This window comes from Talpa occidentalis, unplaced genomic scaffold, assembly GCF_014898055.3.
Source record: "Talpa occidentalis isolate TD23 unplaced genomic scaffold, MPIMG_talOcc4v2.1 talOcc4.13, whole genome shotgun sequence".
Taxonomy (NCBI): domain Eukaryota; kingdom Metazoa; phylum Chordata; class Mammalia; order Eulipotyphla; family Talpidae; genus Talpa; species Talpa occidentalis.
The window spans coordinates 40,681,380-40,698,037 of record NW_023601322.1 but is presented as its reverse complement, the minus strand read 5'-3'; the positions used below and the strand labels follow the sequence as shown (position 1 = coordinate 40,698,037).

At 41.0% G+C, this 16,658-nt stretch overlaps 1 protein-coding gene across 8 annotated transcripts in view; it reads left to right on the top strand.

The window, feature by feature from the left end:
- GREB1L (GREB1 like retinoic acid receptor coactivator) overlaps positions 1–15,753 on the top strand; it is a 248,282-nt gene extending 232,529 nt beyond the window's left edge. For all 8 annotated transcript variants that reach the window (XM_054694146.1, XM_054694142.1, XM_054694144.1 and 5 more), the window contains 10 exons: positions 604–759; positions 1,048–1,187; positions 2,962–3,123; positions 3,504–3,708; positions 5,814–5,979; positions 7,227–7,454; positions 8,164–8,305; positions 9,394–9,594; positions 11,587–11,725; positions 12,699–15,753. In XM_054694146.1, coding sequence (XP_054550121.1) covers positions 604–759; positions 1,048–1,187; positions 2,962–3,123; positions 3,504–3,708; positions 5,814–5,979; positions 7,227–7,454; positions 8,164–8,305; positions 9,394–9,594; positions 11,587–11,725; positions 12,699–12,862 — 1,703 coding nt within the window. In that variant the 3' untranslated portion in view covers positions 12,863–15,753. The remainder of the gene's footprint in view (positions 1–603; positions 760–1,047; positions 1,188–2,961; positions 3,124–3,503; positions 3,709–5,813; positions 5,980–7,226; positions 7,455–8,163; positions 8,306–9,393; positions 9,595–11,586; positions 11,726–12,698) is intronic.
- Positions 15,754–16,658: the final 905 nt, after the last annotated feature.

Here is a 16,658-nt window from a genome sequence, read left to right as displayed (position 1 = left end):
AAGAATTAGGGAACCCTGTGGGGTGAAGGTGCCAACAGGTGAGTAGTAAAGGACATCATCCGGACTCAAACTCATGTCTGCTTCTCAGACCTGACTGCATCTAAGGAAGTTTAAACATCACAACAGGTGCCTGGGTAACAAAAGAGATAAGGGGGGCACCTAACCACAGGGGTTTTGACTATATCCCAGGTGATTCTAATATGCAGCAGACATTGGGAATTTTGCCCAATGCACTGTTCAAATCAGTATCTTAAAATCCCACAACTAAGAGTCTAAGAATTTATATTATCCAAAATTTAAAAAGCTTTTATTAGAGAAATTCAGGGGGGCTGGGGTGGGGGAGGTTCAGTTGACCTCTGCACATGAATGCATGGGTAGAGAGCCTAACGAGGGGGGCTTGTGAGGGCCAGCGTCCCTCCCAGCATGGGTCTGCATGGACAATGTTGGCTCCCTCTCCCCAAGTACAGAGAGGCTCCTTTTTCAGAAATGGCTCTGTCCACCCACCTGGGCTTTGTTTGCTAAAACCTCTCCTCTCTGACACCTGGAATGGAGGTCAAGAGACCAGTCGGCCTGTTCTGCGCACTTTCTTTCTTTTTGTCCTAGATCACAGTGAGAGCAGTGAAGTAAGCCAGTCAGAGGGAGAGCCCTGGCCTGACATCGAGACCTTCAGCAAAATGCCCTTTGACGTCAGTGTGCATGATCCCAAGTACAGTTTGATGAGCCTGGTGTATACTGAGAAGCTATCCGGGGTCAAAAAAGGTCAGTGCAAGAGGAGCCAAGCTTACTATCCTCCTCTGAGGTCAAGGGGCACCGAAGTCAGGGCAGGAGGACTGGGGGAATTTCATCTTTAAGGGTTTAAGTAACCTGCCTCTCCGCTTTTCTTTTCTCTTCCACACATACATGTTGCCTTTCCATCTTCATCCCTGGCTCTCAGGGCTTAAGTTATAGAATCCGTTGAAATGCTCTTTGGGGGTGTCGAGGACTTTCTTCCCAGGCCTAGGGGCTTCACGCATATCATGGGAAGGGTTTTTGCCCCTTTATACACAGAAGCAATAAAGGAACCCAAAGTTGAAGAACCCAGGAAACGAGAAACGGTGTCCATGATGCTGACCAAGTACGCAGCGTACAACACCTTCCACCACTGCGAGCAGTGCCACCAGTACATGGACTTCACCTCTGCTTCCCAGGTGCAGCCCCCCCACCCCCCGCCCCCGCCCCTGCCAGTACCTCACTGGACCTCCTAGGGAAGGCGTGCAAATTAAGGCTACCAGCTTCACCTCCTAGACAAAGGATTGCTTATTTGTGAGGTGGAGGTGCTAGCTGGGAAGCAAAATGCATTAAACAATAGCTTAAAATTGCTTTGGGTTTACTAGGATTGGAGGGGAGGGAAAGAGAGGAAGGCTGAGTTTTATGCTTTAAGTCACTTGAAACAAACCAATTACATGTATCATGTGTAGGCTAGAGAGTAGCTCTTACTCTGAGGTTCTGGGGGGAAAAAAACCTAATTATGGTATATTTGTTAAAAGGGTCGTTCCCCCTTTGTATTGATGAAAAACCATGGGGTGTGCCCATGATGCTGTGATTCTAACGTGTCTTTGATGTGTACCACGCTAGTCAAGTTTACCCCAGCGCGACATGGTTTCACTAGGTATACAGTGGCATCAATGTCTGCTCTTTAATGTAGAGAGACCTGAGAAGTAGGAACACAGAATGTAAGGCAACACCCCACAATATTTGGCTTCTTTTTGGTCAGTACACCTTTAAGTACAGAAGATGGGAAAGGCAGCAAACGATGTCGTGTCCAGTGCATAGTTTGGAGATAAGTTCCATCGCTTCTTGATTTTTATTACTTGGCTCTGAATACCTCCAACGACGCTTCCCATGGGATATGCTGACTGGACTTCCCCCACATTTGAGGAGCAGGTCTTCACCCTTCCCCACGGGGTATTAGAAAGAATATATTGAAAATCTGTATCAAATCATTCTGCTCTTGTAATACATGTTACCTTTTATATCCTGGTGGTTTTGTGGTATTGTTGAAAACTTTTGGTGGGCTATTGAAAAATTTTGGCTTCAAATTGGCTCACAATGTTTTGAAAAATTAGAGTCCCTTAGCTTAAAAATCAGGTTTTTATAAAATTTCTTAATTAAAACCCAAGTATATTGTTTCTATATGGTTACAATACTAAGCATATTCCCACACAAATCAAAGCAGCAGAATGAAACAAGCATTTCAGGGACAGATTATATTACTTTTCTATGAAATGTGATATTTAAACACTTGGGAAACCTTTCTGGGTCCTAGCTGTTGCTGGAAAGTGATGCTATCCTTTCATTAAGGCAAATATTGTCTGCACTGTAAAACATGTAAAGACCTTCTTGTAATTTTTCAGATTGGTTAGTGAGAGAGCATTTGAACTTTCCAGCAACTTCAAAAATAGATTAGATTTATATTTAGCTTTGGTGAGTTAAATGGTCTTTCCCGAAAGCAGACTTCCAGGCTAAATGACCGTTCAGACCTCTTCCACTTGTAGCCAGGAAAAGTGAGGGCACAGAGCATTTTACTATTAGTCCTAGTATTTTGCTTAGAAAAATACTGACTTCATTTGACCTGACCCACATAAAGCAGAAGTGTTTTTCTTCCCTATAACTGGGCACTGTGAGGATGTTTACAGAGCAGGGCATCAGTGTATTTAATGTCTGTGAGACTGAGTTATGGTTCAAAGAACTCGAAAAACGCAAAGAACAGGTACCTCTCCCTCCACCATGGAGAGGCTTTGTAGGGGCAAGATGGCCACAACTTAAAGACAAAAACGCTCACCTTCTCAACCCTTTCAACTTTGTGCACAGAGCCAGATCTGGTGGTGTCCGTCAGTTCAGATTAGCCAACCTCTCTAGGCAAGTGGCCTGGAAGATTGTACACTGTGCGCTTACATTCTCTTTTTTTCTTTGCAAATGTAGATGTCAGATTCCACCCTTCATGCATTTACCTTCTCTTCCTCCATGCTGGGAGAAGAGGTGCAGCTCTATTTCATCATTCCTAAATCCAAAGAGAGTCATTTTGTCTTCAGCAAGCAGGGCAAACACCTGGAGAGCATGCGGCTGCCCCTGGTTTCAGACAAGGTGTGTGATAGTGTTGGGACACAAGTACTGACAGGCTCACACGGGTCCTCTCAGTTTTTTTTTTTTTTAAAGATTTATTTATGCATACAAGAACTGGGATGTAGGCCAGAGTTGTGGGAGGGTTAGAGGATTCACCAGAGTGGGGAGCGGAACAGGCAGACTGACTGAAATACACTGCTGAGGGGAGCAGGGGGCAAGTCAGGAGAGGTCTGCTGCACCAGGTGGGTTGCTCTCTGGCAGGGGATAAAACTCATGCTGCAGTCGCTGCTGATTGCTTCATAGTGCTGACTTTAACCCCTGCCACCTGGGAGGTCCTGGTGCTCTAAGTTTCTTATACCTAAGGATTTTCATTTCTCTCGCTCTTTTTTTCCTTGCAACAGAATTTGAATGCAGTGAAGAGCCCTATTTTCACTCCTTCCAGTGGTCGCCATGAGCATGGACTCCTAAATCTTTTTCACGCCATGGAGGGCATCAGCCACCTTCACCTTCTGGTGGTCAAAGAATACGAGATGCCGCTGTACCGCAAGTACTGGCCCAACCACATCATGCTGGTGCTTCCGGGCATGTTCAATAATGCAGGCGTGGGTAAGGGGCCTCCCTGGGATGGGGTGAGGGCTGAATGATAAACTGAGCTCCCTTCCTCAAGGGATTAAACTTTCAAAGGTTCCCATCTCTGGAAAGTGTCCTGCCCTCCCCTCCAAATGAAAGGCCTGTTGACTTTTCTTTTCCCTTGATCTGCAGTTTTAACTTCCGAGGACTAGTAACTAAAAAAGCCAGCGGTATATCGCGTACCCTGGGAAGGGCTTGGGACGCACCAGTGTAGATGGGAGTGTTCTAGGCTGAGCACACTTGCAGCAGGAATGTAACAGTGAGAGAGGTCTGGGGAGGAAAGCAGCTAGCTCACTGTTCTGGAGTTCCCAAGTTGTGGCTAATATTAAAGGCTCATGGTAAGTTTCTGTACAACCCAGGAGTTAAAAGCATCATTCCCTCCTATGGCCGTCATCTTGAAAGTGCCTGGAAGTCTTCCCTGCCTTTTCCCCATGGGCTGATTTCTTCCAAGGGACACAATGGGTGTGTGTATGACAGACCTGTGGGAGGCACCGAAGTCTAGAACTCAGTTTTACTCAGGTGGAAAACTTCTAACTGGACCCAGTGTTTTAAAAGCTGTACTGTCTGGTCACGGCTTGCATTGTAGTTCTAAATCAGTTTTCCCAGTTTTTGTGAGTGTCTCATTTTTAGTGCAGCCTCAGAAGGGCTGAGGACATGAGCTCATTAACATTTGGAAGAACGAATATCTAGCACAGGGCTGGCTTGAACAGCAGAGGTGACCTGAGTCATTTGTGTGAGTCTACACGGTCCTTCTTTACAGGATTTCTTTCCGTTCCCCCACTTCTGTGTCTCCCTCAATTCCCTTTATTCTCCTTTCCACTCCTTTTCATATCCTTAAGCCTTAGCCTTCATGTTACCCTTTATGTTTGTCTAGTTCCTCTTCATTTATCATCTACATTTTTTTGCACTTAGGCGGCCCTAAACAGAAATTGGCTAATTCCTTATGGTCACCTTAACAACAGCAAACACTCTGCGTACTTAGCACATTCTAGGCACCATCCTGAGCAGCATACAGCCACCTATGAGGCAGACATTATCTTTGCCTTTCTACAGGTGGGGAAAGCAGGGCACAGGGGAGTTAATTTGTTCAGGGTCACACAGCTATAAAATGGTGGAATGAGGATTCAAACCTAGGCAGCTTAACTCCTGTCTGTTCTTGTGCTCACTGTATCATTTGCATCTTGCCAAAAAAAGAAAAAAAAAAGGCAGATCTAGAGAAAGGATGCTCGTTTTCAGAATCTTCAAAGATATTGTTCACTGATGCAAATTTCCTAACAGTATCTTAAGCACAGGACACATTAGTGGAAGAGCCACACCCCTTACCCCAGCCCCAGCCACTCTCTAGTACAAGGTGCTTCAAAGAACGAGTCCCTTCATTTTGTGACTTTTAGGAACTAACCTATATAATAAGCATTTAGTCTATGTGCTAACCTTTCTCCCTGTAGGGAAACTAGTTTTTTTTTAATTTTTTTTTTAAAGATTTTTTTTTTCCATACAAGAACTGGGGTACAGGCCAGAGATGCAGGGGGGAGGGGAGGGGTGGAAGAGGATTCACCAGAGACAGAGCGGGGAACAGAACAGGCAGACTGACGAAATACACTGCTGAGGGGAGCAGCGGGAGAGACAGGAGAGGTCTGCCTCACCATGTGAGTTTCTCCTTGGTGGGCCAGAGATCGAACTCGTGCTGTAGAGGCTGTGGATTGCTTCATAGTGCGGTGCTTAACCCCTTGCGCCACCGGGAGGCCCGAAACTAGATTCTTGTAGCACTTTTCAAAGCTTAGTTCACGAGTCATCTGCATCATGCCAACATCTCTGGTGATAAGTTCCTGGGAATTTTTTTTTTTCCTTTTTAAAAAAATCATATAGTGTAGTAAGCCAATGTTGCTTTGATAAAGAGAATCTACATTTTAAAATAGACCAGTGGTTCTTACCAACACTGCTCTGAGTATTTGGTTAACATCCCACACACACCTGCATGGTCACCATATGGACACGCATGCCTCCGGAAGGATGTGAGCTGTCTGTGGGGCCTCTGCCAAGCCTGAAGAAGGATGTGCAGCTGTCATTATGTTGCCTTCCAGGTGCGGCCAGATTTCTCATTAAGGAGCTCTCATATCACAACCTGGAACTAGAGAGGAACCGCCTGGAAGAGCTGGGAGTTAAACGCCAGTGTGTCTGGCCTTTCATCGTCGTGATGGACGACTCATGTGTCCTGTGGAACATTCACAGTCTTCAGGAGCAGACCAGGTAGTGATACTTCCCAAGCAGTTTTAGGGGAGTATGACAATACTATAGAAGATATTTCCTTGACTGCAGTCATGCATGGACGTAAATAAGAGGTACAGCCTTACAGAGCAAAATGGTCATCCATGAAACCACACTCACTAGCACATTTTGTGGTGACTGAGGAACTTTTGGAGACATTTGGTATGCCATTAAATTCCTGAAAATCTCTGCATCGTGACTTTGGTTAGCTATGAAAGTCTGTTGAGACATTATGTTTTGTTTAAAAAGTCTAGTGGCTTCTAAATCAGGACACCCCCTTTTTGACCCCAAGCTTTGGATCATAACTATCTGGATGAAAAAGCAGTTATTTTATCTCTCTGTCTTAATTCTACCACCTGTAAAAGTATCGCTGGGTCAAAATCAGAGGTTCTCCTGCTGGATAGTGGTGAAGTGGTCCCCAAGTTCCAGAGAATGCCAGACATGGAAGTCTTTTTTTTTTTTTTAAAGATTTATTTATTTATGCATACAAGAGCTGGGGTACAGGCCAAAGGTGTGGGTGGGTGAGAGGATTCACCAGAGACAGAGTGGGGAACAAAACAGGCAGACTGACCGAAGTACACTGCTGAGGGGAGCAGCAGGCGAGTCAGGAGAGGTCTGCTGCACCATGCGGGTTGCTCCCCAGCTGGCCGGGAATTGAACTTGTGCTGCAGTGGCTGCGGATAGTTTCATAGGTTGCATGTTAACCCTTGTGCCACCAGGGAGGCCCTAGACATGGAAGTCTTATGTGATAAATAGCCCCCAAAATGTCAATGGTACTCCAGCATAGCCCCATGTCAGATGATCTATACACCCCAAAGCTCAAACATTTTGGTTTTGTGTTCTTTCCATTGTAGATTTGAAGACAGTGAAGTTTTCAAACATCCCTTTTTTATAACCAGAATAACCAGAACTGGGAATTATACTTAATTCTAATCTCTGGCAACCTTTTTAGTAGCTCCCAGTTCATTATTCACTTTGAGGTATTATGGGCTGGAATTCTTTCTTTGCCTTAAGGTGATTAAGCCCCTGCTCTAAAGTGGCAGCTTCCTTAAGTTTGCAGTGACAGGCAGCATGACACCGGGGTTCAGCATCCTTCGCCATTCCAGGTTAATGCAAAGTAAACCAGCTGATTATTTCCTTTACAGATATAAATACTGTATAGTAGTTCATAAATGATCCTCCATTCAACGTTACTGATACCTTATATAAACTACCTTTATATTTCACAGCCAGCCCATGGAAACAGGAGTTTCTAGTAAGAATGTGTCCTTGAAGAGTGTCTTGCAGCATATTGAAGCAACACCAAAAATCATTCACTATGCAATCCTGGGCATACAGAAATGGAGCAGCAAGCTGACTTCCCAGAGCCTGAAGGCCCCCTTCTCGAGGTGCCATGTGCATGACTTCATTCTCCTTAACATAGATTTGACTCAGAATGTGCAGTATGACTTCAACAGGTAAGTCAGGCCTCCTGAATGCAATTAATCCTGATTGTTCTGCCTAGTTTTAACCTTTTTATTCCTGTGTCTTTGAGAAACTGAGAATCTCTTCATATGGACAAAGTGGGGAGGGGACACAACTCACAACATCCCCCTTTATCATCCTTCAAACTAACCCAGACCTTCAATAATAGGTGTTACAATGTGAAATGGTCAGAAAACATACTTTAGCCACCTCATTATTCAAGAACTTAAAGCCTGTTTATGTGTGGACCCATAAATTATTGAAGATTAACTCTTCATTCACACTCAGAATTTAATCACTCTTCAAATATAAGACCCAGAGAGCTGAATATTATAGACAGAAACCAGCAGATGTGAGCAGTCCAACCCTAGGCTTTGCCACCTCAACCAATTACGTTATCATCCTAGATAGCAGAAGAACCAAAAAGTCATTGTTATGTCAACCTTGCCTGCAAGAGTATAGAGTGTACAGCCCTATTTCAGTTCAGGTGTGCCTAAAACCCCATGGAGTGTCTGGGACCAAAGTCACCCCGCTTCTTCCTTTAATATTCATGATATTCAAATCTGGGGGTCTTGGGCATGTTAGGAGGGCAAGCTCCAGGAGGGGTCAAGGTGATTTTGTTTGTGGCTATCTCCTAACACCTGCCACACTTTCTGTTGAGGTTTAAAAGGCAGTCAATGAAACCTCTCCTATATGATTCAGGTATTTCTGTGAAGATGTCGACTTCAACCTGAGAACAAACAGTAGTGGCCTACTCATCTGCCGTTTTAATAACTTCAGCCTCATGAAGAAACATGTTCAGGTTGGAGGGCAGAGGGACTTTATCATCAAACCAAAGATCATGGTAAGTTTCACAAGCATGATTCTACTGTTAGATATAAGTCAAAAATTTCTGATCTTTGTTATTAGGTACTGGCACTAAGTACGTGCCACTTGCTTGAAAAGTAAGGTTATAGAAGTCAAACTTCTAGTCTCATTTCTCTTAGTGAGGACTCACTACAATCTAAACATGCTTTGAAGTTTCAACAGAATTACCCTTATTTAGATTTCATTAGCAACTCGATAAAGATTCTGTTTCAAACTTTACTTTGCTAGTTTAGCAATATGAAATGTTAACACTTTTCTCATGTAACACATAAAGTAAAATTAAAAAGTCAAGATGGGGCCTCCCTCGTGGCACAAGGGTTATAGAGTCTCAGCGCCTTCAAGCTATCGCCAGCCACTGTGGCGTGAGTTCAACCCCCAGCCAGGGAGCTACCCACACGGCGCAGTAGACTTCTCCTGTCTCGCCCACTGTTCCCCTCAGCAGTATACATCAGTAGATCTGCCTGTTCTGCTCCCCATTCTGTCTCTGGTGGATCCTCTCACCTCCTGTTCCTCTGGCCTGCACCCCTGCTCTTGTATGCATAAATAAATGAATCTTTTAAAAAAGAAGTCAAAATGGTCTCTAGTCCATTGCCAGATTTTAATAGAAAATAATGTACATCACAACCTTTTAAGGGTAAATCCCATGGGCTTGCCCTTTTCTGTTTGAGATCCACTGGCAATTAACATGTGGACACCCCAGTGGAGCTTAGAAGCCTTTTCCTTTTTTAGGGGGGTTGGGGAGTTGGGATGTGATGGAATTTAACCCACTCATATCCAGCAGTATTGTAAAGGCTTCCTATTGATCCTCACAATGTACTTGCTAAATGCAGTAACTTTCAAAGAAGCCTACTTTTTCATTTTTCCCTAACCTTGCTGTGTGTAAATTATGTTAAACCCAACTGTACCTTTCAGAACCCAAAAGTGATGGGCTTACATTTGAACCTGGATCTGTCACTATACTACCACTATCATTTGAGAGGCCATTGAGTGTGATGCAGTGCTTCCTTGCCCACTTCATTGAGTGACAGAAAACATTTCCCATGATAATCTCGGCTCTCATTTCAGGTGTCAGAGATCCTGGCACCCATCTTGCCCCTTCAGTATGTCTGTGCTCCAGACAGTGAACACACGCTACTGGCAGCCCCCGCGCAGTTTCTCCTGGAGAAGTTTCTTCAGCATGCTTCATACAAACTCTTCCCCAAAGCCATCCATAACTTCAAGAGTCCTGTGTTGGCCATTGACTCCTACCTTAACATTGGACCAGAGGTAAATTGGAAGGGGCTAATATTCTGCTTTTACCTCCTTCCATCCGTTTTTCCCATTTTATCTACTGTTTGAAAGTTTAAATGACGACAAAAGCCTGAGCCATACTTATACAAAGTCTCACACAAAACATGATCCCTGTACCTACTTTGCCTCTCCTTAAAGGCCAGTGAACATAATACTCAAAGCTTAGCTCAGAGCTCAGCTTTGCTAAGAAGCCTACCTCAGAGATGTTGGACAGAAACAGCTGCCTGCTCCTACTCCTTCCTGTCATAACACGTTTCACACAATACCGGATTCGTGTAATGTTTCTCCACAAAATTGAGTTTTCACTTGGCACAGTATGACTTAGCCACCATCTTAAGAGAATCTCAACGACTGCTGAACAATTTAGAGTATCATGGGATACCTTTATACTTGTCATTTCTCCAATTCCCACTACTTGACTTTTTCATTGCTTCCTCAGTTTTCATTCTTGCTCTCTCTCAAGTTCTTCACCAGTTGTGTTTTTTTTTAATTGCCTCTTGTATACTTTTCATGATTTTTCTGACTACTGATGGTCTTCAGGATTTAAAGGGCTTCTGTCACAATATTTTCCGATACATTTTTAAAGTTGTATTGTTTTTACTATATCCTCCTTATAATTTTTTTAAATGTTAGAATATTGGAGTCTCCCTGGTGGCCTACGGTTAGTTAAGTCTCAGCACTATCAGCGCGATGGCCTGAGTTTAATCCCCAGCCAGGGAGCTACCCACATGGAGCAGCAGACCTTACCTATCTCGCCTGCTGTTCCCCTTAGCAGTGTATTTCAGTAAATCAGCCTGTTCTGGTCCCCACTCTGTCTCTGGTGAATCCTCTCAGCCTCTGCACCTCTGGCCTACACCCCAGTTCTTCTATGCAAAAATAAATCTTTTAAAAAATAAAATTTGAAAAAAAAGTTAGAATATAACACATGTAATTAGAACATAACACTTTGGCAAACTACTTTTATTTCCAGTTTTTTCTTTGCATGTATTCACAAATATCTCTTAATACTGAAATCCAACGTTAGGATTCAATTCTGGAAATTTTAGAAACTGGTTTTTAAAATTAGTGTAAACATTTTACATCATTCTCATAGTTCAATAGTTTAAGAGTTGGATCAGGAATTGTAGAGTCTTAGAAGAAGAAAAAGCCTATCAGATGTAATAATATCTTCTATAATTTCTGTCAGCTATATAACCCAGGTCTTCCAATTCTGCCATCACAGAATCCAGAGGTGTGGGTGTTAAGGCAATACTATCTCAATTCTACAACCACTAATAGCAGCTATTACTGAATGAATACTGTGGCTTGCATTAATTATGTAATTCACAAAATAGTCCTATGCATCAGGTACTATTGTTATCTCTACAAGACAAGGAAGCTGAGGTATCAAGAAATGAACAAAACTGAGGTGTCACACAGCTATAAAGTATCTGAACACAAGCAGTCTGACTCACGTATTAAGCTATTTCACTGTTCTGTCTCCCAAACTACCTTATTCACATTCCTATTTTTGTGAAGTAATGTTATGTACATAGAAGCCATAGGGCTAATAATTTAAACTCATCCACTGTTCAAAGCTTCTATCCAATTGAAAGTTTATGTAAATGAAAAGTTTATTAAGCGTATTTTTTATTATCAATAAGGTAATCTAAGTATTTAATCTTTCCAAAGTATGTCTTTTTGTGGAAAGTTTTATTTCATGAAAACTTTGAAATCAAGGGACTTTTTTGTTTCTTACTAATTTCATAACCATTTCTCTTAATGAGAAATAAGAGAAGCTTTAAATAGGCTAAACTTTGACACAATAGTATGTGTAAAGCTTAAGTAACCATTTCACTTAAATTTCAATGTAAAACAATCATTTTTTTACCTTACCCTGAAATAGTAAAAAGAACCTGACTTATTCAGCTAAAAATGCGGGTTGTTGCTTGCATCTGAGATGCCTACACTATTTCTGTTTGATTCCAGGTGGCTATATGCTACATCAGCTCCAGGCCCCACTCCAGCAATGTCAACTGTGAGGGGGTGTTTTTCAGTGGACTTCTCTTGTACCTCTGTGACTCTTTTGTAGGTGCTGATCTTCTTAAGAAATTTAAGTTTCTAAAAGGTAAATTTTGAACCTTGCTTCTGGATGTTAACGATTACCCCTAGACAGAATATTGAGATGGAAAAGATAGAAAAGCACTTTAACAATATTTTTGACAATATAGAATACCTTGCTTTTAAAACAGGGAAAGAAGGGATGTAGTTGGGAAGCCTTTTCACTTTACTGATTTTCTTAATGGGGATGACGACAGGGGAGAATAAGTCAAGTTATCCTAAACTAAATGCAGATGAACAGCCAGATTTATGATCATATTAATTTTAGAAATGATGCAGTGCAAGAAGTAATGCTTCTCACATAACCTGATTTTTATTAAAATTAATGAATTGATTCTGATACAGAAGATAAAGATGTTCCAAAAGTCATGCGCCATGCAGAGAGATTTGCATAAGAACTGCGGATTAAGCATCACAAATAATCCTGATAAGATAACCTCCAAGTCAGAGAAAAAGGTTCAGAATACTGTATATAGCATATTACCATTTTTATGAGAACAGAAAAAATGATATATTCACTTATTTGTATAAAATACATCTGGAGCAGAGATTTGAGGCAGAATGCGTATGGCAATTATGTCACCCAGGGGACATTTGGCAAGATCTGAAGACATATTAGGTTGTCACCCTGGAGTTGTGTTACTGGCATATAGCAAGCAGAAGCCAGAGGAGCTATAAACACCTGACAGAACCGGAACAGCCCCTCACAGCGAAGTACTGAGACTGAGAGACCCTCCCCTAGAGGCAAACGTGTAATATGAGAAATAGTGTAAGACTGGATTTAGCTGCTGGGTAGGGAGAGTTTTCACTTTACACTCTTCTGAACTTTTGAACTCGTACTATTCTTTTATTTATTTTTGAATAATTTTGATGTTTGGTCTTAGCTGTGTTACTTTAGAGCCTATCAGAGAGGTTTAATGTTCTCTATCATTACAATCCTAAGATACATTCAAGCCTAAGATACATTCTTTCTCCTGAAGGTGCTACCCTGTGTGTCATCTGCCAAGACAGAAGCTCCTTACGCCAAACAATTGTCCGCTTAGAACTAGAGGATGAGTGGCAGTTCCGCCTCCGGGATGAGTTTCAAACTGCTAACAGCAGTGATGACAAGCCCCTCTACTTTCTCACTGGACGTCATGTATGAGCTTTCGAGAGACGGAAAGTAGTAAAGGGATGGTGGGGTGGGGCAGAAACAAATTATTTTTTCCTTTAAAGTACAATCACTGTGGAGCAAAGTGCAACATATTTGTCTATTCTCCAAAGAATCCCCCCCAAATCTGACCTAGGTTTTTTGGGGGCATCATTCTCCTTCAGTTCTAATTTCAGGACCTTAAATCCAGGTTAACTCCACCCTAGGCAGTTATGCAATTCCTTAAGACAAGGCCTGCCCATGGGAGCCTGAGGACATACTTTGGAGAACAAACATGAATGAAATTTGCATTGTTTTTATCTACAACACTAAGTTAGGAGGAAATCTGACGCTCAGCATTAGCTAGCCTGAATGTGTTACATGAGACTCACACCATTGGTGTGGAATTAATTGAAGATTAACGTTTGAGGCCTGAACCCTCAGTTTCTCTTCAGAGCTGTACTTTGGTACAGCATTTTACTCAGGGGTCTGAAATGATAGAATGTAGAAGATATTTGTATTTAAAAAAAAAGTAGCTTTGTCTTTCTCTGTGCAGTGTTAGCTTAAGATTTATAATCTTATATGTATTGAAACTTTTGGCAAAATTTCCACAGGAGTTAAAAGTTTACTATTTAAACTGAACAAAAAACATCAGTAAATACAGAGCAGGCGTGTGTGCATTTATGCAGCTTCTTGCTTAAATTCCTTTGCTTTTTCTATTAAAATGTTTGCAGTCTCTAAGCACACCATGTCTGAGAATATGGAACCGTGATTAACCTTGTACAAGGAGAACCTGACTCAATAGTTGAGCCAATAACTAAGAAGCTTTCAACAGTCACCCCACAACTGCCCTGTTTGGTTGAAATGAAGTAGCTGGCACCAGCAAAGTAAATGTCAGGCTAAGGTTCCCTGTGGATTGGAATTAGTTTGTTTCCTTTCAGGGATGCAATCAAAGCTTCCTTTAAAAGATACACTGGATGAATATTAGTTGCCTTGTACTGACAACATAGAAATTGCTGGAATGGGAAAAGGCGCCACAGAAAGAAAGAGAACTGTTTTTTACATAATCTTACCAGTGATTCTTTTACAAGAGAGAAGAATCCATTTAAAGTCCTTTTGACTCATAATAATCAAGTGGGGCTGTGTCTTTATCAACTGTAGAAGGCGTAAGTTTGTACGGATTTCTAGAAAGTGATGTTACAAATTAAGTCTCTTTGGGAAGTTTACTCTTAAATGCTTCAATTCTCATCATTAAACAACACTTCAACATTTTTCTCATTAGCCGAATATACCACTTTATTCCTCCTTAAAATGGCTTTTTTAACTTGAATCAATGTCTAATTTGTGGCCTGAAACTACAGAGAGGGGCCTACTAAGCCTACATTTACTTAGAACAAAGAAAGTATTAACTGACGGGCTCTACTGGCTTGTGATAACGAGTTTACAGCTAGTGAAAAGATGCAATGTACTAATCTGAAAATGATTTGCAGCTCTCAGTTTTAATATAACTACTTATGATGGTTTAAATGTATTCTGAAATGAGTTAATTCCTTTCAACCCTATTTTTAATTGTTCTTCAAAGAGAATCTGCCTTATATATATATATATATATATGCTTAAAAATATTCCTATTAAGTACAGCAGAATTTTTGGCAAAGAGGTACGTTTTGAAGCAGGTTGATTTAGATATGAATGTATTTCAGTTGTTCCTGTTTTGCTGAAAAGACCTAATACAGATAGTAACAAGAAACCCATGTTTGTGCAATATTCCAATGATAATTACTGTATAGAGCAAAAAAAAAAAATACTTGAAATAATTCCAAGCATGTGTACCTGGGCAGATGGCTTCTCAGGGTTTCTTCTGGCTTTATGGCTTTATACTCTAAGGAAAAATTTTTTAGAGTTTACTTTAGATGTAGGTATTTCAGAGCTTTACTCTGAGAACTGAAATGACTACAATTTCTTATATACTATTAATTCTGTGGAAGAGAACTGCCAGAATAAAGCCAAAAGGCCATCAACCCAATGATAGAAAATTCAAATTGACCTCCTTGTCTTTCTAATGCCTGTCTCACCAAGGTTTCTATCTTTTAAAATCACCTTATCAGTATAATTCTTTAGAGAATGTTAAGTCCTACTCCTTTAAGGATAAAATTGCACAAGCACAGGACACCACAATTTGTTAATACATACCTTGGTGTGTTCAGCTTCAAGCCTTGCCATCTCTTTAACATTGTGGTATGAATGTGTTCGCTAGGCCTGCATAATAATTGACCTATAGACCTGTTGAAACTTGCCGTGGATGCCAGTTCACACAGGTTAATACTGAATGTAAACTAAAATTAGAATGAGAATCATTGTATTCATTTTTTTTTTTGGCTGTAATTTATGCAATTGCTTTCTGTGATTTTTAGAAAATGGGGCACCTATGTTACTTTATTACTGTAAAATTTTCTTAACCAAAATTTGGTGAATTTCACTAGTCAGTCTACCTCACATTTTGTTTATGATTCTAAATTGTCTTAAGTTGTGTCTACACTATGTTCTTGTCCTATCGTTTAATTTGGTGAATGTATTAAAATTCTCTCCCCCCTCCGAAAGCTTGTTTTCTCTAAACTAATTTTCTGGCATTTTCAAAAACTGGAACGAGCTTTGTAACTCTGGCAATGCCTAAGCAAGGTGAGAAATCCATATATCAAAGATCGAATGACAAAGAGTCTACTATTCTGGCCTAATAGCCCAAGTAAGTGCCAATTAATCGATGAATTAAAATCAGTGGCTTTTACATACATGAAGCAGATACATGTACACACACACACACACACACACAAAAGCCTCTACAACCACATGTATTTACAGAGTTACACATAAAGATGACAGATTTAAAATTAAAGAGATGTTAATATTCGTAGTACATCCATAATCTTTTATCTATGGCAACTATACTTACTTTGGTGTCCTTAGATGAACACCTTTGGGTTGCTAGAACTGTGTAGTGTGATCTAAGGTGTCAATTCCATTTATAAACGCTACAAAATTTTACCTACTCTTCAGAAGAAATAACTGAATCTAGAAAATTCCCTTTCAGTTCTGTTATGTGAAGAGCTAAAATAATAAAATTTGATATAAAACCATCAAACTACTCTTCTAGGGTAAAGGTACCGCACAGAGAGGGGCAATAAATATTTGTGCATACGTGACAGATTCAGGAGTGAGCAGAAACTGTCAGTGTTCTGCTACATATCCCAAAGCAGGTGCTTTGCAAAGACTGAAAGTTGTGAAACTGCTGTACCTTCGTATTCAACCACTTAGGGCTGGAACAGCATCCAGGGAACACACAATCCTCAGTCCTTTCTTTATTCATGGAAATTGCCTTTTAAAGTTCTCGTGTCCAGTACAATATTGGCTATAATACTGAAACCCTGGCTTCGCAGAAAAAAATCACTAACAATGATTTCAGAAGGGGTTTTTGAGACCAAGGAAAGGACATTTATTCAACAAAGTACCTGTTCTTATAACTGTCAAGTACTGACCCTAGGGAAAGCACCTACTTCAAAACTATGACAACAGATGGAATAAGTGGTAAGAAAAAGCAACAAGTTGATTTCTGACCTCTTCTTCATTTTATAAGCATTTCAATGTATTTTATTTTTAACTAGAGGGGTGAAAGGAGATTGTTGTAAGACAGAACCTTCCCTATCTGCCAGAAGGCCATGAGAATAGGTAGATAATATACGTCTGCAGTCAATACCTCAAATATGAATGCAGGAATCTTAGCCCCTGGTAAATAATGCTACGCAAGAATATGGTT